The following is a 26,823-nucleotide window of genomic DNA, read 5'->3' on the forward strand; positions in this document are numbered from 1 at the left end:
ATATTTCTATTATGTTTGCATTTGTCTGATTCTGCTCTCACTAATCAGATCTGGATATTTATCTTTTTAAAACTGGAAGAAGACTCATTTTTCACTATGTGTCGACTCCGGGGTCAACATACAATGAAGCAGATTAAGTGATCCAAAATTGCAGTCACTAAATGCATCACGCGTAGTATGATCATTTCTTCTGGCAGTACAATCAAACCCAACGCAGGGTTAATCCTACCAGCAGCGTACTGGACGTGGCTTCCTGAGCGGATGAACAGTGACAGATGATGAGTTTAGTGCCCTGAGGATTGCGGACAAGATAGTCAGTGATCTGCTATCAGCCATTTAACACCGCAGAGTCCCAGCCGCGGCGGCAGCCTGGGAGACCGACTCAATCTGAGCGACTTGTGGAGATAATTCGCTCGGAGGGGGTAATAGTGATTCAAACGGGGAATTCTCCGTCTCACAGGTTAACCTCGGCACTCCCACCTCTTCTACCCGAACGCAAAGTCTGGAGGAGAGACATCTCCAGTATCGTTACGCACAACTTTTACGCACAGCCGGAGAGTCGCCGATGCATAGATCTTGACGCACGGTCCATGTCACCTGCAACACGGACTACACAACAACTTCTACTCCCACAGGTGTGATTATGTTAAGTGTGCAGACTGCAGGAATGGATTTAACGATCCTCTCCATACTCTGCTGAAACGCAGCCCAAACCGCACGGACACAGGGAACTTGCTTGGAACAGCGAGCCGCGCCGGGTGCCAAAATGAGCCTTTACCGGAAGAGCTGGAGGATCTTACAGATATTCTTTGCAACGATCACAGCAATTCTCACACAAGGTAAGTGACCTGGGACTAATTGGTTGCGTGTTGTGATGTTTTTTAAATCTTAAATACCCTCGTGGAACGTGCAGCCTGCGAGACCAGCAGGTGTCAAAGTGCAATGAATTAATCTAAATCCTCTGGGGTCTGTCACTGCTTTGGCATTCACCGTCTATACCGTAATTAATGCAAACAGCTGAGAACAAATAAGCATTGTAACGGAACTCTCCATCTTGTGTACATGATGGGAGGTGGGCCTTCTCTCAGCAATACCATGCCTCCAGAAAAAAACAGCCTTCTCTGAAAGTCTAAATAATAAATAAATGTCCTCATTTGAGCCACAAACTTGCATTTTCCTCTACAGTGATACAGCTTTCCAGCGAGTCTGACATGAGCATATGTGTCTTACTTGCAGCAAAGGGGGTGTCACAGCAGCAGAGGAAAATATAAAACATTTAACATGAAATCAGTGAGGAGTAAAACACTTGATGGGGTTTTATTACAACTTGAGCCATGCCTTAATGCTCGGTACTTTGCCTCTCAGGGGGAAGCATTGGGCTCCCTGGTGGCTGTCTGCTCGGACCCCATTTCCACACAGTGGAAGGCAAACAAGAAGCAGACAATCTGAAATCCCAACGTGATAATAAAAAAGAAGAAAAAAGCACATCACAAAGGCATTGACTGTAAAGCCTATAACTGCCTTAGATGGCCATTTCTAGGGAATTCAGGCTGGCTGATTTGTGGGGATAAAAAGATGACAAAAATTGAGAAATTGTGATGAAGCAGTCCTTTAAAGCAGCTTTAAGAGTCTCATTGGACACAGCAATCCCTACCAATCACTGCATAAGCTTAAGCCACCCCCGATCTCTTGCTCTCTTTCCTCATCTCCTCCACCCTGTCCCTCAGCGCTCCAGAGGATTGCATGCTATATGATCAGCGCTGCATCATCCTTGTGGTTTCCTACATTGTAAAGCACTTCCTAAAGCATGTAAAATGAGAATGTAAAGCTGTATAGAATGCTTTGACTTAAACTGTAGGATTTGGTGTCTGTTAAGCGTTGTGTGGTCAAACTTTTATCCTGGGTAGTGCATATGAGCGGCCTGTTTTGCCGCTTTACTGCTGTAGCCCAGGTCACTGTAATGACATATGGTGAATGTTACAACAAAACATAAATACTGAATCAGTGAGCACTCTACATGAAATGCACCAACAATAGAGTTAAAAATAGATTTGAGTGAACTCAGATCTTTGTGACTTTCCATTTCTTTGTGGCCATAATAATTGAGCCACCCTCCAGTAATAGACTTAACATTGAAGCACTTGTGTTTCCACTACGTAATTTGTCTTCCAGACCATTTTGGACCAGTTTTTCCTTATGTCTAGATACCATTTGATAATTAACCACAAATCTACAACTGTTTTTTTTTTACCCTAACAGCTTCTCTTTCTTCCGTCTTACACCACCATTTATCTCCCAAGTGGATCCCTAAGTGTCCCACAAACAGCATCAATACAAATCTTTGCATACAAGGACCAATTCATTGATTAGCTGTCAGATCCTAATGAGAACCTTTAATGGTCTATTAAAGGTAGATGCATTTGAAAGATCAGCTGATCAGAGGATAAAAACACACAGTGCTAACATTAGTTTAAGAAAACAGTCTGCTACGGCTGCATAATTAGTGTTATTAGCATCTAGGCCATTAACGCCTTCATATTTTTAAGTATTCATAATGAGCATATTGCTATGTTTGTGACCATCGTTTGATCATAAAGTCCGAACAACAGCACAAAAGAGAAACTTAGGGACACAAATACGTCTTTTAATATCTCAACTACTGATTCCAATGCAGACACCGTTGTCTTGTGTGATGCTATTGGGAATCGTCTCACTTCTGCAAGCTGTTTTGCACATATGGTAAAAGCCATTAGTGCACATTAGAATTCACAAACGGTTGCCTGGGCTTTGTGCATTTTAATAGAATAATACAAAGATTGATTACAATTTAAGAAATGACGCTAAAAGACAAGCACACTGAAAAGCAGTTAGCCAGCATGCCAGTGAAAAGAATTTAATATGGAGCCATAAGACAAACTGCAGGGCAAAATGTAGCTCATTAGATCCAGCAGTGTTTTTATTAAAACTGGTGATGGGGAACATTATTTTGAAATGAACGTGCCTTTAATGAATAAAGTCACAAGCCTTTAAAGAAATTAACTTTGCTGTTACTTACATAAGCCACAAAGAAAATCCAAGTTACAGTATTAAACTTTTTGGGTTTAGGTATCTTAAGAAGTTTTCACTTTCATTTTAATGCATGACAGTAAAGCTCTTATTGGTTTTGTATTTTAAAAAATGATATTATACACATGAAAAGCTCCATTTTAAATGATCACATATCCATGTCAGAAAAAAAAATTCTATCTGTCGTTAATTTTCTGCTATCAGTCAAAGGTAGTGTTAGTTTCATAAAGTGTAGAAAAAACCAACTTGTAAATCTAATTTAATATGGGAGCATTTTCATTTGGACACGGAGGGATGAAGAAAGATTTAATTAACAACAAAATGCTGGCATAAAGGAAGTCTTCTGCTTCTTTCTCATGGAAAGCACTTAACCTACATACTGTAGAGAAACTAAATAAAATAAAGCAATAGTGCACAGCACAGAACATGTTCTGTCTGCGGGAGAGCAGCCTCTGAGAGGTGGCTTTTAGAAGCAGTCGGGGCATCTGCATGGCAACGCTGATGCTTTCTGACTCAGCCAAGGAGGAAGAGAAGCTCAGGGTCTTTAAAATGAGTGATTTGAGAGGCTGCAACAGCTGGTGCAGCGGATTTGCTCTCATGTTTATCAGTTGAGAGCAGGACTCTCATCATGATAGAAGTTTTGCTTACATTGGCTGGTTGTTAAATATCTAAAATATTGGCAAAGCCAAAGCGGGCGCGGCGCTTAGCCTGCCATAAACAAACAGCGCCTGCAGAGTCTGAACCATATCCACAAATAGATTGTGCGCCTCATTTAAAGGCTCTCCTTCGGGTTTTATGAAATGAAGAGCGTGTGAATTAACAAGAGGGGCAGCAATGGCCCATCAAACCCAACTGTAAAGGCGCGAGCTTGCATGTGAAGTACTTTGTTGCTGTACTGGTGGTGCTTTCTCCCTCCTGGAGACAGTGAGCCAGTTTATATTCAGTCCAACTGGTGCTTCTGCCAACTCTGGTATTAAACAGCACATCTGTCACTGTGGCCACTAGTAGCCTAAGCCTGGACAGCCCAGGTCTCAGGCTCCAGTGTTTGCCTCATATAGTGTGTCGCCCACTCGGTGAACGTGACTGACACTCTTGTCTGTGTGTGGAGGGGATAAAAAAGATGCTGTTGTCTTCTTTCGAGGGCTGCTGGGCTGACATGATTGTGACACGTACAGTATAGTCATTGCTGTGTGAACTGTCAGATCATCTTGACAGGCTCTTTGCCGGGTTGGATGACTGAGGATGAATAGCAGAAGAGACCATGATAGACGGACTCATCAAATGCCACCAGCGATGACGGACACGACGGGCGAGTTTGAGAGTTTGATGTAGAAAAGCCTCAAATCTTCCTCGCTGGATAAACAGCAATTAATAATCTGGAGACGGACATCACTCCATGTGGCACCTTCTGTCACAACTTCACAAATATATCTGTCCTATAGTGCTAGATATAGTCTCTTTTCCAAGACATCATGACTTTTGACACTAGTGGGATGATAATTTTTCTACGTTTGATTTGCTGCTAAAGCTGTTTTTCGCTATGCAATGCCATGCTTAGTGCAGCTTCATCCATTTTGTTATAATCTCCAGAGGAAACATCAGTGTTTTTTGTCCTTAATTCACCAAGTAGGGCAATTAGCCACCAGATAAACAGTGCACACTCAGGTCAGCTGCTATAATCTTCATAATTCTATCAAAATGGACGTTTAATGAGGACACATGATGGCCGGGTGAAATATGCTACACTCACCATCAAGCTTTCAAAGCAGATCAGAGAATATTTATGCTGTTTGTTTTTAGTCACCGACATAAAAGGTCATTCTATGCACTTGTGATCAGTATTTAACAGTCAGTCTGTAATCCTTGTAATCACAGTGCAAGTATACAATCTGACACAAAACAAGTGACGCATACGTCTTAATGAATAATATAACACTTTTTCAGATGTGCTTCCTATTTTTGTCACTATATTATCATCATGAAAATCTCTCTCCAAGGTCCCTCATTTCTTATAATGAGACTCCGCTATTCTGTTATTTTTTTTTTTTTTTTTTTAACCAGTGAGGATCTGCCTTCTGACAATCTGAAAAGCCATTTTAATCCCAGCTTCTGATGGCTGATTTCAACCTTGCGCCAGATGTATCAGACCCCACCTTTTCTCCCCATAGGGAAAAAGCAGCTCATCTATGAGGGAAGTGAAATTGGGGCAGATGAATGCAAAATGGAAATATTACTGTGCAATATTTTAAAGAAAAGTTTACATTTGGAATCACTTAGGCATTTTTTAAGAGGGCAAACATAATATATTTTATCTCTGTGACATGATGACTATTTAGATGCTGCACAAGAATTACTGTGTGGAGACTGGACTCAGCAAATGGACAGTGTATTGTAGCTGTAATTCAGTGTGCTGATCTTGAGGAGAGCAAGGTCTTTTGCTTTTTCTCAAGTTTCTATTTTAAAGAAATTATTAATACCACTCAGAAAGTGTTGCTTTTCTGCAAAAGGCAAACATAAGGTTTAACAGAAGAGAAAAGTGACATGAGAGCTGCTGGTGTCCATCCTGGAGGGGAATAATGATAAAGGAGGGTGGAAGAATTATAACCTCCCAAAGATGGCATAAAAAATCCAGGTCTAGGTGCTTCAGGTGGGTTTGGAAAGTAAAAGGCCTTTACTTTAGAGGGCTACATCCTGTGTAGGCTTTCACTTTTTTCAGGCTTGCGAAGCCGAGATGCACATTGCCTTTTTTGCTTGTAATTTTACTGTCCTACCGTGTAAGATTTCATGTAGTTTTGTTTATTAGCTTTACATTTTGAGAATGCACCATAACTACCGTCAACATAGCGTGTAACATTACAAAATAATGAGATAATGACCCTTCAACCTCCTGCATCTCCTTAATAGCACTAGAGCAAAGCCAAAGAGTTCCACTGCAGGTCCATGCAAAGACGAGCTGCAGCCTCAGAGACAAAAACACTTTTAAGTCTCTCTTGTTGTTTATTTCACCTATGTGCTCTGTTACAGGAATTTTAAGGTTAATCTCATAGACCTTTTAGAGTAATACTTTGTTGTCCCACTCAGCTGATCAGTTTGGCCTTGGCTGACCTTTGTGCTCTCTGTACTTTCACTGTATTTGTCTCTCAAATGTAGATGAAGATTCCCTTCTTCACTTGTGTTCTTGTTTCAAATACACTTGCTCAGAAATGTGGTGAATATGAGATATTCCCATGGCAACAAGCCAAGTATAATTTTCTATTTTTACCTTACAGATCTGAGCAGTAAGGAATTGACTGACAGTAAGAGCCCAGTGCCTTTCCCTGTCTTCTTGCCGGTCAACTACGAGGTGCGCGATGCTGACTACCTCTTCCTAAAGGAGGCCGGCCAGGACTTTATGAGGAACTCCAGCATGCAGAGTCACACGCAGCCGTTTGTTATTTTAAGAGCCAGCCGGCAGCCTGCTGTCAACGCCAGCTATGGCCCTATGTCCACAGAGAGGTCTGTGCCTCAAGATCTGGTCCAGTCTGTGCAGCTCTTCAACGCCCCAGAGGTCTTTACCTTTAACTGGAAAATCCAGACCTTCGTGCTGACGCCTCGGGTTTTCTCCTCCAAGCCCAAAGTGCGGGTCCTCTTCTATGTTGCGGGGAGGGATTGGAACAGGGGGCAAGGAGCTGTGGACGAGCTACCATGTGTGACAGTGTATGCTTTCTGGCAAACCCAGGAGGTGAGGGGTTCCTGTGCCATGGGAGGTGAAAGAGGGACCTGCATGGCCGAGCTGGCGCCTGCGCTTGGCTGGTTTGCTCCGGGGTCGGAGGGCACCAGCAGGGAGAGGCAGGATCCATCTGCTGGGAACCCTGTGGAGATGTACTACCAGGCTCAGCCCAAAGTCAACGGGAAGTGTAATTCTGTGGACGGGAGTCGCTGGGGCGCTTCACAGCAGCAGGCTGAGTATGTTCCTGTGACTCCCATGCAGAGGATTGGCAGTGTGCGTCTTCTGCAGGTGCCTAAAGGGATGGCAACGCTCTCTCGGCTCAAGCTTGGCAACGCCATCGTCATACGGACATCCTCCAAACCTCTGAAGAAGACTGACATCGCCACCTTCTACATACTTATGGCCAGCTCTGCTCAGCTGACTAACTTCACTCTCAGGTAAAACACTGCTTTCTGTTTCCTCAGACTGGTCAGTAGTGATCAGATAGCATGGTGCCAGCACTGTGAGAGAAGTATTGTCTCCACTTCATTGAGCTCTGGGATTTCAATGAAATTCAAATGAACTGGTCAGTGTGAAAATTCAAAATGGGGCCTTGTTCACTAACAGTATTAGTCATCTTCTCTAATTCTTGCACAAATCCTGTGCCTCAAAAATAAGGGAATATTGAAGGAAATGAGATTTAGAATGGATTATGGTATTCTCTGAAAATATCATAGTGGTTAACTGTCTTTCTGGGAAAGGGGGTAGATTATTCGAGTGAACGTAGTCTGATGACATTAAGGCCTGTTTCAAGAGTGGGAGTCATCAAGGTTGATATGGATCAAATAAAATCGTGTGTAGCTTGTGACTCATTATTTCTCTGCTTTAAGGGAATGCTCGAGATCTGTGCTATATCTGTGCACTGCTGCTGAATGTATGAAGATCATGGGGATTACCAGCATAGCTCAATTTAATTTAAGGCTCTGTGCTCATTTTGCCATGCAGAATGTTCCTTTTTGATGGGAGATGAGAGCAGCTGTAGTACCATCTCAAAGAAATAGTTATTCCTCTGGAGGTCTCTGTGACATCCTTGGAAATGGAGGCCAATTTTGCACGGATATTTTTAAAGAAATGCACTTACATATTTCCTGAGAACAAATGCAGGAGGGGAAAAAAAAATACAAAAGAAACAAAAGAAAAGAAAAACAGGACTTTGTCTGTTCTCATGGCTTTCTCTCAAGATGACAGTTTGTTCCTCCCCTTTTCGAGGAGAAATGATGCAACATGGGAGATTGGCATCTCAAAACTGGATTTAAATTAAATGCCTCCATCTTGCTCTCACCGTTTCATTGATGGTTTTCATGGTCATCTGCAGCCTTTTGTTATCGTCATCCAGACAGAGATCAAACAGAAACACATTGCAGCAAAGTTAGATGTGTCGAGGTTAGCTGTCAGAGCAGACAAGCTGAGATTTACGCTTACCTGATTAGAGAATCCTTTTTTTTAAACTATTATTATTCAAGACACTATCTGTTTTACTCAAAGTCAGTGAATAATGGTCTGTCAGGAGGCATGTCTCAGTTCTTCATTTGGTTTATTTGAGCATGTCATGAGTCTGTCTTCCATAAGTGATTTGGTGTCACGTCCATTAATAAATGAATGTCGTTTAAATCTTGTCTTGCAGTGTTAAGTGATGTCCAGAGAGGTGCCCTGACTTAAACTAACAAGAAAGCCTTTAAAGGCAACAATTCAAAAGTTTCTCTGGACTGTGTATGACCTAGTGGATTGACATAGACTTTAACACATAATCAATATACTTCCTGAAAAAGAAACACTTTCTGAGTTGCTGCCGCCTCGACCTGTTCAAACATGCTTCAGTGGAGGTGAACAGACGAGGAAACGGTCATGGATTATTAATTCTCTTTTTCAATTCAATTGTGCATGCAGGAAAAGGTAAATATTGACTTAGCGGAAAGCTATGCATAAATGCACTTGTCCTGCTAGTCAGATTTCAATATTTCTGCCAGGTATTCACTTCTTTTCTGAGACACCTGAAGAAAACAAAGAAATTTGAAGCTGAAGCTGTTTCATCCTTCATTTAATAAGTTGTAGAATTTCCAGGACTTTCTGAGAATCAATAAATTGCATTTTAGATCAACGTCTGCACGTTCATGTGCTTTTAAAGGTTAGATCACGCATTTGAATGAATCATCGGGTTTCTTTTTCTTCTTGTCTCTTTATTTTAGCTGAAGCAATGAAGCCAAAAAATAAATCCTCATTTCCCCTCCTCAGCCTGTCACTTTTGATCATTGCTGCTTTAATTCATTTACTCAGTCACACATATGGACATGAACAAACAGCTTCACTTCGTCTCTCTCTTCTCAATTCTAGTTTTCCTTCCTCCTCTCCTCTCCTCTCCTCTCCTCTCCTCTCCTCTCCTCTCCTCTCCTCTCCTCTCCTCTCCTCTCCTCTCCTCTCCTCTCCTCTCCTCTCCTCTCCTCTCCTCTCCTCTCCTCTCCTCACAGCTGTTTCTGCACTTTGCTGGAAGATTGGCAATCTTGTTAGAAAGGTTTACAGTAATTAAGCTTGTGATAGCCAATTATGTCTATTGGTGACTAAACTTTGATTTTCCATTTTTTTTCATGATACACTCAGTGCTCCTTTAAGTCATATAGTGTGTGACACAGTGCTTCCCTCCTTCAGCATATCAGCACATTAACAAGCTCTGTGCATCCAGTCCTCAACAGCTGTCTGTGTGCTTTATCACTGTCTGAATGTCCCATTAGGCTTTGGCTAATACTCTCTCATCAGCATGATAAACCTGTTATTGATGTCTGTCGCTGCCGTCAAAGGACATACAAATTTGAGGTCGATTGAGAAAAAGACACGCCACACCTGTCCGTTCCAGCAAAATGAACCTGTCATTCTCAGTGAGGCTTTGATAAAGGTCATAGATAAAGTGCTGTACCACTATCATCACACTGCACAAAAAGGGCAATTAGATGAGCCTTTTCCTCAGGAAGTTGGGTGGAATTAAGTTTTTCGCTTTCTTCTTAAGAGCTATTAAAAGTCAGTGATGACGTACAGTAGTTTGCCTTGTCCTAAAGGTTTTATTTAAAGGTAGCATTGTGGCAGTAAATTAACATTGAGCCTTTGCATCAACAGCACACTGTGTCAGTGAGCTTTTCATTCAGGGACTCTAATCATTCATCTGTGTGACAAATAGGGCTTTTACATCCATTTTTAGTGCTGTGGTGGCTGCCATCTGGCAGGAGCGTTGGCAGAAACGTTTCCCCAACTCCCTAAACTGCCCCATAAGTACGATAAGCACGTTGCCGATGGCTGGCCATCAGACTGGCTAAACGGTGGACATTTGCCTGCATAATTAACGATTGCATCTGTTTCCGATCGCACGGGGGTTCACTGGTGGTACTGTGGCCCTGCAGTGATGCATTCACAAAGCTAAAGATGGGAACACAAATTATATCAAGGAAGCAATTACAAACCCTATGTAGCATCTCAATGGCAGCTTTGGTGATGGAAGACATCTGGGCCAAGCTGTCGAGCTCACATGGAGGATGCAATCTGTCTTCAGGGTCTTTGATCAAACTCAGTCTCTGCTTTATTGTGTTACATATGCTGTTTTGAATTGTCTCATTGTTTTACTTTCTTCGTTGGCCATGTCTCTGTAATAAGTCAATATATGTGTAAAGAATACTGCATCCCCCAAAGTAAATAAGGGAAGGGACTTGGCTGATGGAGACCAAGAGCCATTAAGATCTGCTTTGAGTGTGTTTGACAGTGTGTGTGTGTGTGTCCATGTATTTCCGTGCCAGTTGTCTTGTGTGCGTTGTCTGGTGTGGTAGTATTTTAAGTGCGTGCATGTGCATGTGAGTGAATGAAGAGTATGTAAGAGGTGAAACAATAGTGCCACTCATGCCTTGCCTGGTCAGAAGTGAGATGGATGGTAGGTGCAGCACCTGAGAGCTGCTTTTCTCACACACTGTCAGCTTCAGTCTCCACAGCCATCCATCTTCTGTGCCCCGGTTCCTCCCCCTGCCCACTGCCTCCTCAGGGCCTGCTAACTAAAGCCATGGACACTGGTTCCTGTTCCCAACCACTCACAAGAAAAACGCCTCTTCCAGTCACAGGGGATTTTTCTTTCTTTTTTTTTTTTTGTTCTACACAAGGGGAGCTGAAAGAGACAGAAAAAAAGGGGGAGCTTTAGATAAGTTTGCTTGTTACGGTCACTTTTTATTAGTTAAACCCTGCTCCATTCTGCTCAATGCACAGAGGTGTTTCATCACGGCATGCCACGTTATTCAGAAACCATTACTAGATTAACGGTCCTCCTAGGTTTTGTCATTAATACACTAACCATGCCTTCCTACTTACCCCATTGATTATGGCAGATTAAAGTTTTTTTCCCATTGAAAGCAAACTGCACAATGACATTGCACATATAATTCTCTGCAGTCTGGAGTCTCACAATTTAAGACGCTTAAATGAAATGTGTTGTTGGTTGAGCTAAATGTAAGATAGGCAGTGCGATGCTGTAAAAAACGTGATGAACTTGATGGATTACATGTGGATGGTGTTTTACATAGACTAATTAGAATAAGTGACTATAATGAACTGGTTTTTTTTAAACAGTATCACTGTATGTCATATGTCTGTAAGTTAAATATGAAGCCGTAAAGGACTGGAAGCAAGAAAATTTGCACAAAAACTGATACATTTTCCCACTTTGTGGTGTGTGAACAGTTGCTACAGATCACATTTGAATACCAATGTGGTGTGATGTGAAACCCAGCAGCTAATTTGCAAAGACAAAGAAATAATTAATATGTGGCATGTTATCTCCATTGTATTGCCGTAGGTATTACCGAAGCTTCCTTCTTTCTTGTTATCACCTTCATCCTAATCAGAAATCTGCAGTCTCTTACATCTAAAACCTCCTGTTTTCCCCTTCTCCTCATTTTGACCAGACTGAATGTTTTCCCTCTCTGCTGCCTCTTGGGAACCCTCTGACTGATAACAATGAACTGGTTACGCCTTTGAGTTCTCCTCTGTCATTCATTCTAATGCACAGAGAAGCTAGTTTCATTTACTAAACTAACAGAGAGTCCACACACCACCAGCAGTATTTCCCTCCTTCTCGGGCTTCATTTGACTGGACCTGCTCTGAGTTTTCAATTTGGGAGTTCAGTGTAATTCCTGAGGTGTGTCAAAGTGTCAGACAGTGAGCATTTTGACGCTTCAACTAAAAAACCTAGATTATGGTAAATCATATAACAAATATTCAGGATATTCAGCTGTGCAATCATCACCAAAGGGTTTTAATTTACGAAACAGTTTTAGCACTACAGTAAATGATTTCAACTTTGATCTCGCCACTCTCTGGGTGAACCGTGTTAATCAGATAAGTCTGCTTCTGTGGTGAGCAGCTGGAATGAAAATAGGCAGTCACAGGGTCACGATGGCACAAGTTAAAGCTGCAATTGAAAAAGACACTGCTCATCCCTTTTTAATTGTGACCTTTCACCTGTGAGCTCTTTGCATGTTTGAACATTGAACAGTGTCACGAAAACCACAAGACGAGCCAGATTCATTCATTTTGAAAAATGATGGATGTGCAGCTGTTTGCCAAAGCGAGGGCTCACACGGTACAAGCAAACACAAATGTGGGAAAAAAAAAACGCTCACCGCTGTGTCAGCATTTCAATTAGTAAATAGTGCATGCTCATAGACTGTTTTGTTTCACTGTGTTGAACAGGGAGCAGTGTCTTGTCTTCTTTCACCTGGATTTGGAAGTTAAACCCAAGGCTAAAGCAGGACAAGTGCTCAGATTGCTGTTGCTCCTATCATAGATTACACCTCCTCAGAGACTGACTCATAATGCGCTCAACACGTGTGTTCATCTCAAAGATTCAGATAAACCACATCGCTTTGCATGCAGATGAAAAGCAAAAGAATTACACTAGGATGTTTTTCTGAACTGTTTAAGACAACTTGCCCATGCTGTAGCCGCGTATTGGGCGAATCTTGTTAGAGCATTACTTAAAATTAAGGAGCAATACATATGGATTTCTATTAGTATGGCAGCAGATGGCTGGATTTTTTCTCTTTTTTTTTTTTTTTGCATTTTTACATGCATGCTTCTTCTGGCCTTTGCAATTCTTGCAGCAGAGTATCCCATTAACATTTGACCTACTGCAAGCTGCTTATGCCAAGAAAGCTCAGTGTGAAAGTCTGTTCTCCTGTGTAATGCACACCATTTACAAATTACAGGCCAAGAAAACGAGTAATTCATTAGTATATTTTACATACTGAGGGCAGGATGAATAGAAATAACAGTGCTTTCTTTGCTCCTTCATTTGCAAGGAGATGAAAGTGATTAAGGGTGGTGTATGGATGGTTTTATCACTTTTGACATTTTCTTACACAATTTTCACTACTTTTGTTTTGAAAATTGCTCAATTTTTGCACTAAATCTGATGAATATTCAAGTAGTGGTTTAAATGAATGAATTACACTATGCCTATTAAAATCTACTGCACACTAAGGTTGGAAAATATACTGTGCATAACATTATTTGTCACACGAAAATTGCAAAAGGCAAAAAAATAATTAGGCTGAAAAAATGGTAAAAACGCGTTAGGTAAATTGAGAACATTATGCCACCTCACCACTTCAGCTTTAGAAAAATAACATTTCATTCCCTTGAATTCCTTTGGTTGTTAATATGACACATCTTACAATGAACACATTCTTGACCTTTTTGTTTCTGGCTTTTCACAGAGCATCGGTAAAGAAAGGTGTGACCTTTCGAACAGCGACACCCAGTAACTCTCTGCTGTGGGACATCACTCTGGATATGGGTGCAGATGGAGCCATCGCTGTCATCTGTCAGAGAAAGGCGCCCATACCTGGGAAAAGGCAAGTCTGTTCACATCACATTATGTATTATCTATACATGTTTAACCTCCAGACTTCCAAAGTGAATTTGGAGAGCTCAGTGTCTTGAGCTGCTAAAACTGGCACTATTGCATCATGTGATCTGCAAATCATACCAGTAGTCTTCTCTGCACCTGAGGAGCACAAGACAAACCACTGCAGAGGTCTCAGACTGGCTTAGTGCATACTGTGCTGTGTCCTGGGACGACATCTCTTATTCTCTAAGCACAGGGTGGCATCAGGTGCTCGGTAAACTGTCCCTTGTAAACAGGTATTGCCTTTTCCCCTTTATTGCCTACTTGTCCTCTGCACTTTAATCATCTCTAAACATTTACCAGCTGTTCATATTCCTGCATTCCCAGCATGCAGTAAAACGCATTTTAACCTATGACTTGAAAGCTGCAACAAAGAAAGACAACAGTGAGCCATTTTCAGAACAGAACGCTAAAACTATTTACAAGACATCTGCAGTTTGGTCGGATCAAACTCAGTGCTTTGGGCTACTACGAAGTACTTATCTTGCTCCATAATCTCATTAAACAAGACTGCAACCTTTCTCCGACAGGCAGCCTCTCTGAGATGTCCTTTTAAGTTTAGCTCAGTGCAGCTTTATTTCACTGAACTGAGATGAGTTGACTTCAGTTAAGAGTTTAGTCATGGCGCATACCTCCTGAGATTGAGACACCTGTTAAAAAAAGGCATAGCTTTGAAAGTTGTACTTTTCTCTCAAGTCTTCTATGCCGTGCAGTATTGCTTCTTGCTCCCCTGACACAGCAACAGTGTCAAATGGAGCTTGTTAAAGGGATGTTTGATCAGTTTACATGTTTGTAATGTGCAGGTGACAGGTCTAAGTGGCTTTTGCTTCCTTAATGTCAGATATCTATCTTGGTTAAGTTAAACCTATGTTACAGTTCTTTTACATTACATGGGCCGTCTTACAGATAAGCGGAAAATATAATATAGGAAAAATGCAAGACAGCTGTGGTAACAGCTGTATGAGGCACTATGTAAGTGAAACCAGGGTTTCATTGACTTTAAATAAAGATGGACAAGTCCTCCATTTGAAGCTCATTATGGAGGATCCTGCCGTTGACATCTTGGAAGCCTAAGTTCTGCCTCATTCAAACATAAATAAGGAAGTGAGCAGAGTTCAGGCAAGCCATGCAAATGTCTCTGGTCCATGGACTGTCCTATAGTAGGACCCACCTGTGACTCAAACAAAGGCAAGGCCGTAATTATGCATAACTTTACGCCTTATTACAATTTAAACGGATGAGGTAGATAAAAAAAAAAATCATGCCTTGTACAGTTGACATAGATGAAGAATTTATCTAAAGAGACCAAAACTGTTTGTTGTCCCAGTCTGTAAACATTTTAATTTCTGCTGTGTAGTTGGGTATTTTAGCATGGAAGTCTATCTGGTTTGACTCACTTTTGGAATCAACCTCAATTGGCTGTTTGAGGAACTGCAGTTTTTAGCGCTTCACATTAGCTTCAATTTTCAGCCCTGGAAGTTGTTTCTTGGTTGGTTTAAGCTAAATGTTGCAACTTGGTAAGATGCTTACAATGATGATGTTAGCATACTGTTATTTAGCAGGCAGATTTGTAGCCATGATGGCTTGGCATGTTAGATTTCTAACATTTACTAATGAACACTAAACACAAAGTAGCTGAGCTGAAGCTGAGGATGTCATTAGTTTTACAAAACCAAATCAAAGAAGTGGCCAAATTAAAATTTTGACCCGAGGAAATAAAAACACAGAGTTTAATCGGTGTTAACGTGAGATTAGAATTATCTACCTGTAAATTTCATCCAAGGACTGTGACGAGCAGCTGAGATTCCAACTTCTTGGTGGTGGTGAGGGAAAGGTTAAGGGATCATTTGAGTCAAAAGGATCCATCCTCAGGGGATCATAAATGTTTCTACAAAATTTCTTAAAAATCTAGATGTCAGGATATATCAGTTTGGGTGAAAGTTGTGGAAAAATAGACGAACATAGCTTTAAGACTACAGTGGCTAATAAGTCATCCAGCTGACCACTGGTCCTGCATGCAATATACATTCAGGAAATTACCATTTTGGTTTTTTTTTTCTTTTTTGTGATCCAAGCTTTCCAGTGAACCCAAAACCGGATCCTTTGGGATTTAATTCAAACAGTAAGATTATGTCTGCCTCTAGAGCAGCTCCAAGAAATGCTTGTAAAACTAAAGCTCTAATCTGTGAGTGGATGGTTTCAAGGCAGGAAAAGAGCAAGCAAACTCACAGGATGAAAAAACACTAATAAAAGTTGAAACAGAATAATACATGAAAAGGTTACTTGACTCCAGTACAGGAACACATTGAAAGATCTGCAGGCTAAATGTGGATTTGTATAACCCTGACTTGTCAGATTTCATGGAAAAAAAATCATCTTGCTTTAAAAAGACACAGAACATTGAACTTTTCTGCATCACCATTATTGGTTTGACCTCATGAAGTTGTTTTTTCCCCCCATTTGGCATGGATTAGGACATTGTTTATTTCAACTTCTTTATGGGTTAATTTTTTTTTCAGCTTGGTTAATCCTCTCTAAAATGTCATGAAACCCACAGAACCCCTGCCGATGGCATGTACTGTCAGACCATTGTGGGGATTTCTCCCACTTTTTGCTTCCCTGGCTTTAGTGAGCACTGAAAATATTTGCTGTATCTGTACATTAAAGCTTTTTTATCCTCTGTTGCAGCGGCTGGGCTTGGATCTTAGTATTAAAGCACTTATACTCACAGACAAAGTGTGGGCCGTAAATAAGTTGTTGAAGCATCAATCCCCTGCAAGCTTCAATAGAATGACAGAGGTTGTAAATAGCAGAACAACATCCTCCATCTTATGGATATCTGTGTTAATGCGGACTTAAGAGGATATAGGCATGCTCTTGTGAGTCAAGCATGTCTTGTTTTGATACTTGACCAGATTGCGATTATGATCTTTTAATCTTAGGTCACTAAGCAATATGGTAAAATTATGAAGTTACATAGGATCTCTGTCCTACCCTTTATAAAAGCAGACATAATGGACGTGGGAGAAGGGCACAATCAAGGCGTTTTGCTTGCTTTGTTGCTGAGTTTTGAACTTGATGGAGGATTAACAAAATGTGATTGCAGTTTCTCCTACTGTTGTAGCCTTAACGCAGAGAGGCGGCGGGTGTGCAGCCCTGTAGAGGCCATTTTCATGCAGTGAAGAGAACTTACCTTGTTTCTGCACAGCACTGACACAGATTTATAACATGTACACACAGATGCATCGAGTCTGATAAGGTCTGTGCGGTTATTTGCATGCTTATTGTGTTTTTGTCCACCAATATATCTTTTCTGTGCAGTTCAATACAGTGCCAAGAAACAAAAGCCAGGATCCAAACTTGGGCATGGGAGAAAATTGAATCCATGGCTAGGACACTCTGTTCTAGCTGGCATCACTCAGAGGCCATTATAAGTTACCAAGGTTTATTATATTGCAGGATGCTACTGTCCTCGGACCACCTTTTATTCTACTCACATTTTACACTACCAGCAACTCCAGGGAAGGGCCAGCAAAGAGAATTTCTGCTCTGTTGTTTTTCTGTTTAGTTTATGAAAATGCCTAGAGATGCAAAGTCCTCAGAAAAGCTGAGAAAGGGGGGATTGTGTCTTGTCACAACTACTGGAATCACATCCCGCTATCCACGGGGTCAAATTCATAACATGTCATGATGAATTCAGAGCTGGACATCTCTGAAAGTCCAGCCTCAACCTTAACTACTTTCTCCTTTTTTCTAATCAGTCCCAACAATTGTCAAAAATTAAATATTAATTAACTGCAGATTTAGCCTAAAATTAAATTGACTGAAGACATACATTAAAGCACGTATGGTCTACTGGTCACTGCCACCTATATAAGCAATAGAGCCTTTCCATCATACATTAACGGAGTTCTCGATGCTTTTTGAGCTGTCAATATGTCACAGTAGCAAAGTCAATATCTCATCTATCTTTACATAATTTCTTTTTTAAATTTTTTTTAGACATTTACACATTTTTCATTCAATGGATTCTTTCATTGTCTGTTGGAGGGTCAACTCTTGAAAGGATTGACTGCAGAATTTCACACAAAATAAACCAAATGAAATACTTGAAAAACAAATGTTTGCTAAGTAAACACTGGCATGTTAACATAGCTACGTTGTGCATGTTCGTGCGCTTGTGTTAGCATAGAGCAGCTAGTGTGCCTGTAGACTCCTAATGAAATGTCAAATGAAATGTCCACCATCCTAATGCAGTGTGTGCCTACTTCAGACTCTTTGGTCTCCAGTAACCGTGACTTGGGATCTTCACTGACTGGTCCTGTAGTGAGGGCACTGAGCCATGGGCTGTAACGCACGATACACTGCTAAATAATCACTGCATCTCTGACATACTTGTCTCTTTAAGAACTTTGTTTGAGAGAGGAGAGTTGGAGACTCCAGTGATGAAATGAGCATCAGTGGAGTGGTTGTAAAGGAATGATTCATCTTTCTGCTAGTGATACATAATGAAGGTGTTAAGCAATTAAATGCATTCCCAGCAGTCAAAACACAAAACAACCTGGTGCTGCTTGCACCACATAATGAATATGACATTGGGAATTTGCCTTGTTAATCTTTTACAAATTATTGGTTGTAGTGGAATTAAAGGCAGGCACGTCTGTATTGTAATCACACTTTGTCTGTCTAATTATTCCTGCTTTTTGCTTCCTTTCCAGGCTTGAAAGCAGTCTGCTGGAGGTACTTCAGATGGATTTTGAGGTTGAGGAGCTGAGCACTCCTCTCGAGAGTCAGGTGATCATATGGAAGCTGGAGCTGCCATCAGCGTCCAAAGCTGTCACCAAGACCGAAGGAGCCATGAGGATCTATACCACTCAGAGAGACTTTGTCGGCCTGGCTCCTCTTATAATGGTGAGCTCGACAGCTTCATGTCACACCTAATCACTATAAAAACCATCAGTGATGTCACTGACAGCAATGTTTCCAATAATGCCAACACTTGGTCTGCATCCTTTGAGCGTTGGCGCATGAAAATATCATAAAATGCACTTTGCTCTGATCCATTCCTGTCTGGTTTGTATACACAGAAGGCTGGATATGCTTTGGATTGTTTAGTAAATGGGTTCTATTTTGAGCAGAGAGTGACCTTGTGTTGTTTACTGTCAGCCAGCTGATGTCTCGTTTCTGTGTTGTTCTGCTCTGTTCTAGCTTGCAATATGTGGTCATCCTCTCTTCCTAACAGCTGCTTCATGTGCTTCTATTCTGGTGCTACAGACCTCTTTATCATCCTACCTCTATAATTAATCTATGATATAACATCCTGTACTAATCACTGAACATTATAGAAGTCTGAATTACAATATTGTGCGTGAATCTTTGCCATCTGGGCCACTGATCTCTTACTGAAACACTGTCTGGAGGGGAACATAAACTTTGGATTTGTTCAACTTCATATTATAAAAAAGATATATTTCTACACGTAAAAGTTGCTGCACTTCAGTTATACTTCAAGGGAGCAGGTTACTCATATTTCACAGGCTGACTGCTGCATTTCCATCATCCTGGTGTGTGAAGTTATGAGGATATGCTACAGTACCCTGATTTGTGAATTTGACATGGTTCATTTCTCATGTGGATTAGAAGTTGACCTCAGGCTGAGGGCCAAACATGAGGAGATTTGATGGTTGGCTCAAGGGGACATTAGCGCTGACTGATCACTCTTAGCCTTGCTCCATGAACTCCAGCCATTGCTGCTGCTCAATACTTCTGGATAATGGCAAAAGCCTCACTGACACAGCCTTCAGAACAGTGTTTTAGCTGGAAAAAAAGAAAGTTTGGTTATTTCAGCTTCATTTAGACCAGTTTTACAGTCCAGGGATACATATCCATCTGTTTCATTTTCATGCTCAGAGTGGCCAAGTGTCGCTTTAAATTTGATTTAACTGATCATTCACGGAACTTAACTGAGCCGTGCTATGCTGCTCTCATACTAATTCACACATGATACTCTATTATTTCAACTTCATTTAAAACAGTGTGTTTTTTTAGAGGACAGCACATATCCATCTGCTTCATTTTCCTGCTATGATTGTCCAAGCATGCATAATGCATATCTGTATAAACCCACAGAGTGAGACAGAAAGACACTCAGCCCTACTAATGCAACTAATAATTGTATTTATATCAATTCATGTAACATTAACTGCCCTGCTTTCTTAAAGCAATTTTATCCAAAATGCTTTGTCTTTCATTCATCTATTTAAACACACACCTAACCAGCAACTAACACTTTGAACGTGTGGACCAGGGGAGGCAGGGCTCGAACCATCAACCCTTCCATTATTGAGCAACTTCTTATGCTACCTGCCCCAGGTTTCCTTATCAGTAATGCTCTTTAATAAAGAACAGGCTGTACTGTACATGTGCAGGGACTATTATTATTCTGTGTCCCTGGTAATTTGGCCATGTTTGAACTGATACAGCATCCCTCTCAGGGACATGCCTGCACAGAGAAATCCAAGATTAGCTCTTCCTTCCATGTGGTGACCCGACCATCACCCTGCCTTAACTCTTCTCCCCTGTTGGCTTCCCAAGGGGGAGACTTCTTACCTTCTTACCTGAGAACTGCTGAGTCAGAGAGTCACACTTCGTCATCCATGTCTCCTCCCGTTTCTCCTTCACTTGCATCCTGCGTCACACTTTCTGCAAGAACATTTATCTCTCTGTCAGCGTCAGAACTCAGAATGTAAAAGCAAATCATATGGAATTATTGGATAAGGTGTGTTATTTTAATGTGTTAGCTCATTTTTCTTCACTCTCTCTGCAGAACACTGAGATCCTAAACACAGCTGTGCTGACCGGAAAGAAGGTGGTGATGCCTGTGAGGACTGTAGCGGTGGAGGAAGATGGAGTAGTTACAGATGTATCTGACTACACAGACTGTAGCTCCACTGATGAAGATGTTCTCAAGGTAGATTTTCCTCTTCTTCCTCTTTACATAACTCCACTTACAATGCAAATAACAATATCCTTCTGATTCATCATGTCTACTTTCTTTGGTCCAGTGGACTGTTTCATAAAAGGCTTTGAACTTGTTTCAGATTTGTTTACAGCATTATTCGACCTCAGTCACTCTGTGCTGCAGCAGCATTGTGTAAGAATGTCCAATCCCTTGTAATAAATTGTTACATGAAACAATGTGAATTGTTTGTATCTTGCCTGCCTGTCGTGATACTGGGGGGAAGAGGGCAATTTAAAGTGGTTGTTAAAAAAAGGGGGCAAGGTTGGTTTCCTGTGAGATGGGAAGGACAGCTGCAGACAAATAAGTTGTACCAAAGTCACTTTTGCTCTTTGTCTCTTTTCCACATGGTAAAACAAACTATTAGCTGGACTCCAGCAACATCAGCCATCAATCTGCAATGAACAGCTACTGTGCTACATTGCTCACCACAAATGACCTCGCAGTCCACCACTGTGCTCCCATCCCGTGACTTGTCGCTTTTTATCCTGTGAACCTGCGCACGGCTGACTGCCAAAAGCCGGCTTTACTAATGAAATTGAATGTCAGGCCCTTGGGTCTTGAGGTCAAAGGCTGTTAATATATTTATCCAAGGATAAACAAAGAATAAATCTTTGCAGTGTACTCCAGCTCTTTAATACAATTTTTGCTGGTCAATTACGGGCCAAACTGTAGGGATTGTTTATACATAAGGAGATTCACTATTTAAGATATACTGTAAATGTACAAGCATTATGTGCAAATGAGTGTCACTTAAAAGGAAAAGCAGGATTATGTAAAGATGTTGAGAGGGTGACTGTGAACTATATAATTTGTTTTCTACCCTGTAATGCAGCTGTTGTGCTGTTGTTCTAAGCTCACTGTAAATCTCAGTGTATTTGAGCTTGACTCAGATGCCTTTTCTCTCCTGGGGCGCCTGAACAGTATCCAATGTGTTAGAGATAAATGAGAAGGATTTATCTAATTGACAGCTTACGTGACAAAAGCAAATAAAATCAAAGTTTAATCTGTTGTGATGGAAAGGTTTTTTAAATGTCTGAGTGATGAAAAGACCTACAATGTTCAAAAACACTCCCCATGTCACTCCAGGATTAAAGGACACTTGAACATTTCAAACAGAGACATATACAGATGTGTTCCTAGTTGATTAATCAGGACGTTTTGTGGTGTTACATAGCAATCTAACTACCTGATTTACATCAAGCCTGATTTCAGTGCAACACTTGAACTTAATTTGAACCTCTGCAATAGTTTTTATTCATTCTGCAAACTCATTAAAACTCTTAAGTTGTTTTATTTGCACAAGGAAATTACAGTCACAGTTGTGTCTGTGAAGCATGCATTTCATTATTTTAAATTTCTGCCTGTCTTTAAGTAAGTGTACCCAGTGATGAAAGTTAAATCCCTTTAAAAAAAAATCTCTTTTGACACCAAAAACGCTGAGGGATATTCTTGGACACAGAATCAGATTGTGACTGGGATGAGTGGGTGGATGGCACAAAAAAATGGCATTCCCTTTTAACTGGTGCTTCAGAATATTATTTGAACATGGCCCATGTTAAGTTCAGTGGAGCTCTTCAAAGATGCTTTTCTAAAAAAGAAGAAACGAGCAAACTTCCTTAGATCACGGATGACTGGTTGATTGTCTCTACACTGTATTAAAACATGAGATGACTTCACTGAAAATAAGTCAGCCCTTTTCTGTTGCATTAGAAATGTTCTGTGACAACCATTCAAGAGCTTTAGTGCCACATATTATAAATCTGCAGTTTGGATGTAAAATCAAGCATAGGATTATGGGACTGCATCACAGTTAGCAGCAAGGATGACGCATAGTGATGTGGTCATTCTACAGCTTCAGCTCAGCTGACGGATGACTGATGCTCAGATGCAATGATGACACAAGACCCTCTCAAAAACAGCGCGTCCCTGTGACAGCACATACCCAGGCTAACCGTTATGTTCACGCAAATGAAAGCAGGAAACTGTTTGCTATTTGTACTCCTCCTTAGGCAATCTGTCAAACTCATAGTATTTTTTTCCTGGCACACAACAGTTTCACTGGTCAGTGACTGAATTTCAATGTTGTGGTAATGATCTAATTTCTTTAAAGCAGCTAGGAGGCTGTTGAGAAGACCAAGGAAAATCTCCTGACACGTGTCCCTAAATATCCATGAGATCTTTGAACAGTTGCCCAAACTTGTAAAGGTCACCTTTGAAATTATGCTGTAATGAATGCACTTGGCTGTGAAGGACTGATGCTCAGCACTGCACCACATGATATTTTGATTTACATAAAATGGCAATGCTGCCTCTTCCTAACGCTTCGGACTGGTGATCATCGCAGTAGTTTATTATAGACAGCTGACATTACTGTGGTAACACATGCAGTGCAAAACTGCTGCGTGGCCATTTGTTGTTGTAAGAATGGCCTATTTGTTAAAATAGCGACTTTTACGAGAATATTTGATTATTTTTTGTCATTGGTTAGATGATGAACACCTTCTTCATTGACAACAGTTTCATTCTGAGTTTGATATAGATTGTTTACAAAAGTGCCCTTATACAAACTTGTTGATATTATCAGGGAAATTAAAATGATAAGATATTCTGATGGATTGCTTCCTTTTACTTTTATCTCCTTCTATCCAGGTGTCAGACAGGTGCGACTATGTTTTTGTAAATGGCAAAGAGACGAAGGGCAAGGTGAAGATGATGGTAAACTTTTCCTACAGCTACCTGAGCGCTCAGCTTGAACTGAACGTGTGGATGCCGCAACTGCCCCTCCAGATTGAGCTGTCAGACACAGAGCTGAGCCAGATCAAGAGCTGGAGGATACCCATCTTAACCTCAAAAAGGTGGGAGACATAACCAGTTGCTTAACGTAAACACTCCCTTTATTGGTGCTGAGTGTATTTTCCAGAAGCATCCTTTAGTCCATACAAATCCAAATCATATCTCTCTAAGGATTTAGTGGTTTGATTCCATTACATAATGTACTTCAATATCTCAATCTGATCCAATCAAGCAAAGAGACAGGGTTGAGTGATTGGAGTAGAGCAGGTGAAAGGCATTTACCATGTGACAGGTGTGACCTGCATGCTTGTTTTTGTGCTTATGCTCCAGACCTGGCTGGAACAGTGACGAAGATGACCGCAAGGGGAAGGGCTGCATGCTGCAGTTTCAGCATGCTCTGGTCCGGGTGCTAACCAGTTTTGTAGCAGAGCAGGCAGACCCTCGGGATCCTCAGGCCTATTTTCTGGGCACTGATTGGCAGGTAGATGTCACAAGGTTGGTTCGATACTTCATGAAGGTGGAGGACCCTCGAGTGGCAAGGCTACAGGGAGGAAGGGTGCTGTTGGGGCGTGACCTTGGAACCACCACGATCCAGGTAATAAACTTAACCACCGATTGAGCCATAATAGCTTGTGAACAGTTTCACTCAGCAACTAATCAGATCCTTGATTAGATAAAGTAATATTCTCTTTAGGCAGACAAACACTGGTGTAAGGGGTTAGAAGGACACAAGGTTTACTTTGAACCTGTTAAGCAAAACTTATCCCAATAAAAAAAAAAATCTGAGACTGCAACCAATTTATTTTACCTGATATTGTTCTGTGACAGGTGTTTTCTCCTCTGTCTGATGCCATCTTGGCTAAAACAACTGTCAAAGTCGTGGATGACAAAGTGACAATCACAGAGATGGGGGTGCAGCTGGTTACAGGCCTCTCTCTGACCTTACAGCTCAGTTCAGGAAGCAACAGGGCAATCTTGGCTACCACAACCACCCAAGAGATCTTACAAAACCCCAAACAGGTAACATTCTATATCTTTTGAAACATGTAAGTGAAAAACATGAGTTTCAAAGTGCAAATTCAATTTCAACCATTTTCTGTTCTTTTAGGAAGCTTTGGTCAGTGCCTGGTTACAGTTCAGTGATGGCAACCAGACACCTCTTGACATTTATGACCCAGCCTACCACCGTGTGACGGTGACATCTCTGGATCAGGGGGTGGTATCAGTGCAGGGCACACCTCCAGTTGTTGTGGCAGAAGGAGAGGGTGAGGGAGTCCTGATCAGAGTGGAAATGTCCATCTGTGAGGCCTGCCAGAAGTCCAAACGCAAAAGTACCGTCGCTGTTGGCAATGGCAGCCTCAAGGTCAAGTTTCAGGTTAACACTCGGCGGCCAGATGGCATCACCAGCAGCAGTGGTAGCTACAAGGACAATGGCAGTGACTATGGGAGCGATGGGGAAGAGGTGGGCAGTGAGAGGAAGCAGAGGAAGCCGTCTCAGGATCCTCCACCACGTATCTCAAATTCAGACCGAGAGGAGAGTGCCATTCAGAAGATCACAACCACCATCAAATCTACAGAAAGAACCTTGATAACCAGTGGCAGCCTCGGAGGTGTGGGTAAGACCAGTAATTCAGGAAACCCTGGAAGTCCTACCAGTGTGCTGAATGTTAGCCTGATGAGCAGCCCCAGTGACAGCAGCAAAGGATATGGCTCTGACAATATGATAGTGGAGGACATGAGCAGTGTAAGCTTTACTAGCACTGTGAAGGCCCCTGGGAATCTGGTGAACTACAACAACTTCCCCACCAAGGTGGAGATACCTGGACAGGAGACAGCAGAGGTAGAAATTGGTGGCGAAGACATGTTGGCCAACAGGCCTCTCACAGACTTAGAGATTGGCATGTATGCTTTGTTGGGTGTTTTCTGTCTGGCCATCCTGGTGTTTCTGGTAAACTGTATCTCATATGTTGTTAAGTTCAGACACAAGAAACCTCCGTCTCATGGCCAGGAGCCCACGGGACACAGGCATGACTGGGTATGGCTCGGCACAGATGCTGAGCTGGTGATGAGTGTGCCAGGCAGCCCGGTCCAGCAAGACTCCCAGACTACAACCACTGTTATAGACATTGGGCCTGACAAGACTGCCTCTCTTTCCAGGAGGCCCAGTTGCTTGGCCTCTGTTACAGACTCTCCCCTCAGCTGCGTAGGCTCAGTCAGGAGCAAACCTGTGCACAGTGAGTCCCTCCACTCACCCACCAGCAAGAGAAAGAGGGTTCAGTTCACCACCTTTTCCACACTAGAGCGTCAGCATTCGCCACATCTCCCGCCAAGAGAGAATGGCCATGGCATCCACTGGGTTGGGAAGGAAGACAGTTGTGGGGAGGAACCTCAAGTGCCCATCACAGAGCCTGGGGATCAGTTATAATACAGTACCTGATCAGACCTCCCATGTACAGTAGATGTGGCTTTGATCACCTCAATGCCTTTGTCAAGTCTGACAACTGTCAAAAATATGTAATTCTGGAATCGCCCTCCTCTACATTTCATTACCTATCAAGGCCTTTTACATGTACATGTACTGTATATTATTGTGAATATTGGAGAGTGGATGTGAGTGATAATGTTTCAGATGGACAACCAGATGGACTCTTATTTACACAATATGTAAAGCCACCAAATGTTAATGATGCATGTGGATATCTACTTCTCTAAATTTTGCACTCACATGCTGGTATATATAGTACAGAGACACATTCAAAAATATCCCAGATTACAAATATATTGATGACCAGTTGTACTAAAGAACTCAGTCTGAAAGATATAGATTTCACCAGAAATGTGGCTTTGATTAAAAATAGTTCTAACTAAAATGGCTGTTTTCTATTATGAAATATGGAAGACCCATGTCTTTGTAATTTTAAGTTGATTCAATTTTCATTTGTCTTTTTCATTAAAACACTATGATCTTGAATATTGCCTACCATTTAACTTTTCATCTGCAGTTTGCATGCTGTCTATTTTTTTCAGATTTCAATCCAGTCCATATCTAAGTGTGCTGCCTAAATTAAATTTTGTAAGGGCAGCTTGCAAGGACCGTTTATGCTGCTTTGTTTGTGTGTGAAATCCAACCATTTCGCTTTACTAAAAATTGATGTGGCAGTATAAATATAGGAAATCCTGCACTACATTTGAAGGAGTTTGAAAAAGATCATCATTTTAAAAAGTGTGACAGAGACCTATTTTGTCCCCGTAGAGGAAATTAT

At 41.5% G+C, this 26,823-nt stretch overlaps 1 protein-coding gene across 1 annotated transcript; it reads left to right on the top strand.

Moving 5' to 3' along the window:
- Positions 1 to 218: 218 nt before the first annotated feature.
- On the top strand, positions 219 to 26,531 carry LOC111582334 (transmembrane protein 132D). The gene is made up of 9 exons (XM_035957540.2): positions 219 to 839; positions 6,336 to 7,212; positions 13,556 to 13,693; positions 18,465 to 18,657; positions 20,573 to 20,716; positions 23,417 to 23,622; positions 23,891 to 24,155; positions 24,389 to 24,580; positions 24,669 to 26,531. The coding sequence occupies exons 1-9, from the start codon at positions 767 to 769 to the stop codon at positions 25,983 to 25,985; spliced, it is 3,405 nt and encodes a 1,134-aa protein (XP_035813433.1). The 5' UTR covers positions 219 to 766; the 3' UTR covers positions 25,986 to 26,531.
- The last annotated feature ends 292 nt before the right edge of the window (positions 26,532 to 26,823 follow it).

The sequence above is a fragment of the Amphiprion ocellaris genome, chromosome 6, assembly GCF_022539595.1.
Source record: "Amphiprion ocellaris isolate individual 3 ecotype Okinawa chromosome 6, ASM2253959v1, whole genome shotgun sequence".
Classification (NCBI taxonomy): domain Eukaryota; kingdom Metazoa; phylum Chordata; class Actinopteri; family Pomacentridae; genus Amphiprion; species Amphiprion ocellaris.

Coding starts and splice junctions, on each gene's coding strand:
- LOC111582334 (XM_035957540.2), top strand. CDS start 767: ATGAGCCTTTACCGGAAGAGCTGGAGGATCTTACAGATATTCTTTGCA. Junction 20,717..23,416: donor CTGATGAAGATGTTCTCAAG/GTAGATTTTCCT, acceptor CCTTCTATCCAG/GTGTCAGACAGGTGCGACTA. Junction 24,581..24,668: donor TCTTACAAAACCCCAAACAG/GTAACATTCTAT, acceptor CTGTTCTTTTAG/GAAGCTTTGGTCAGTGCCTG.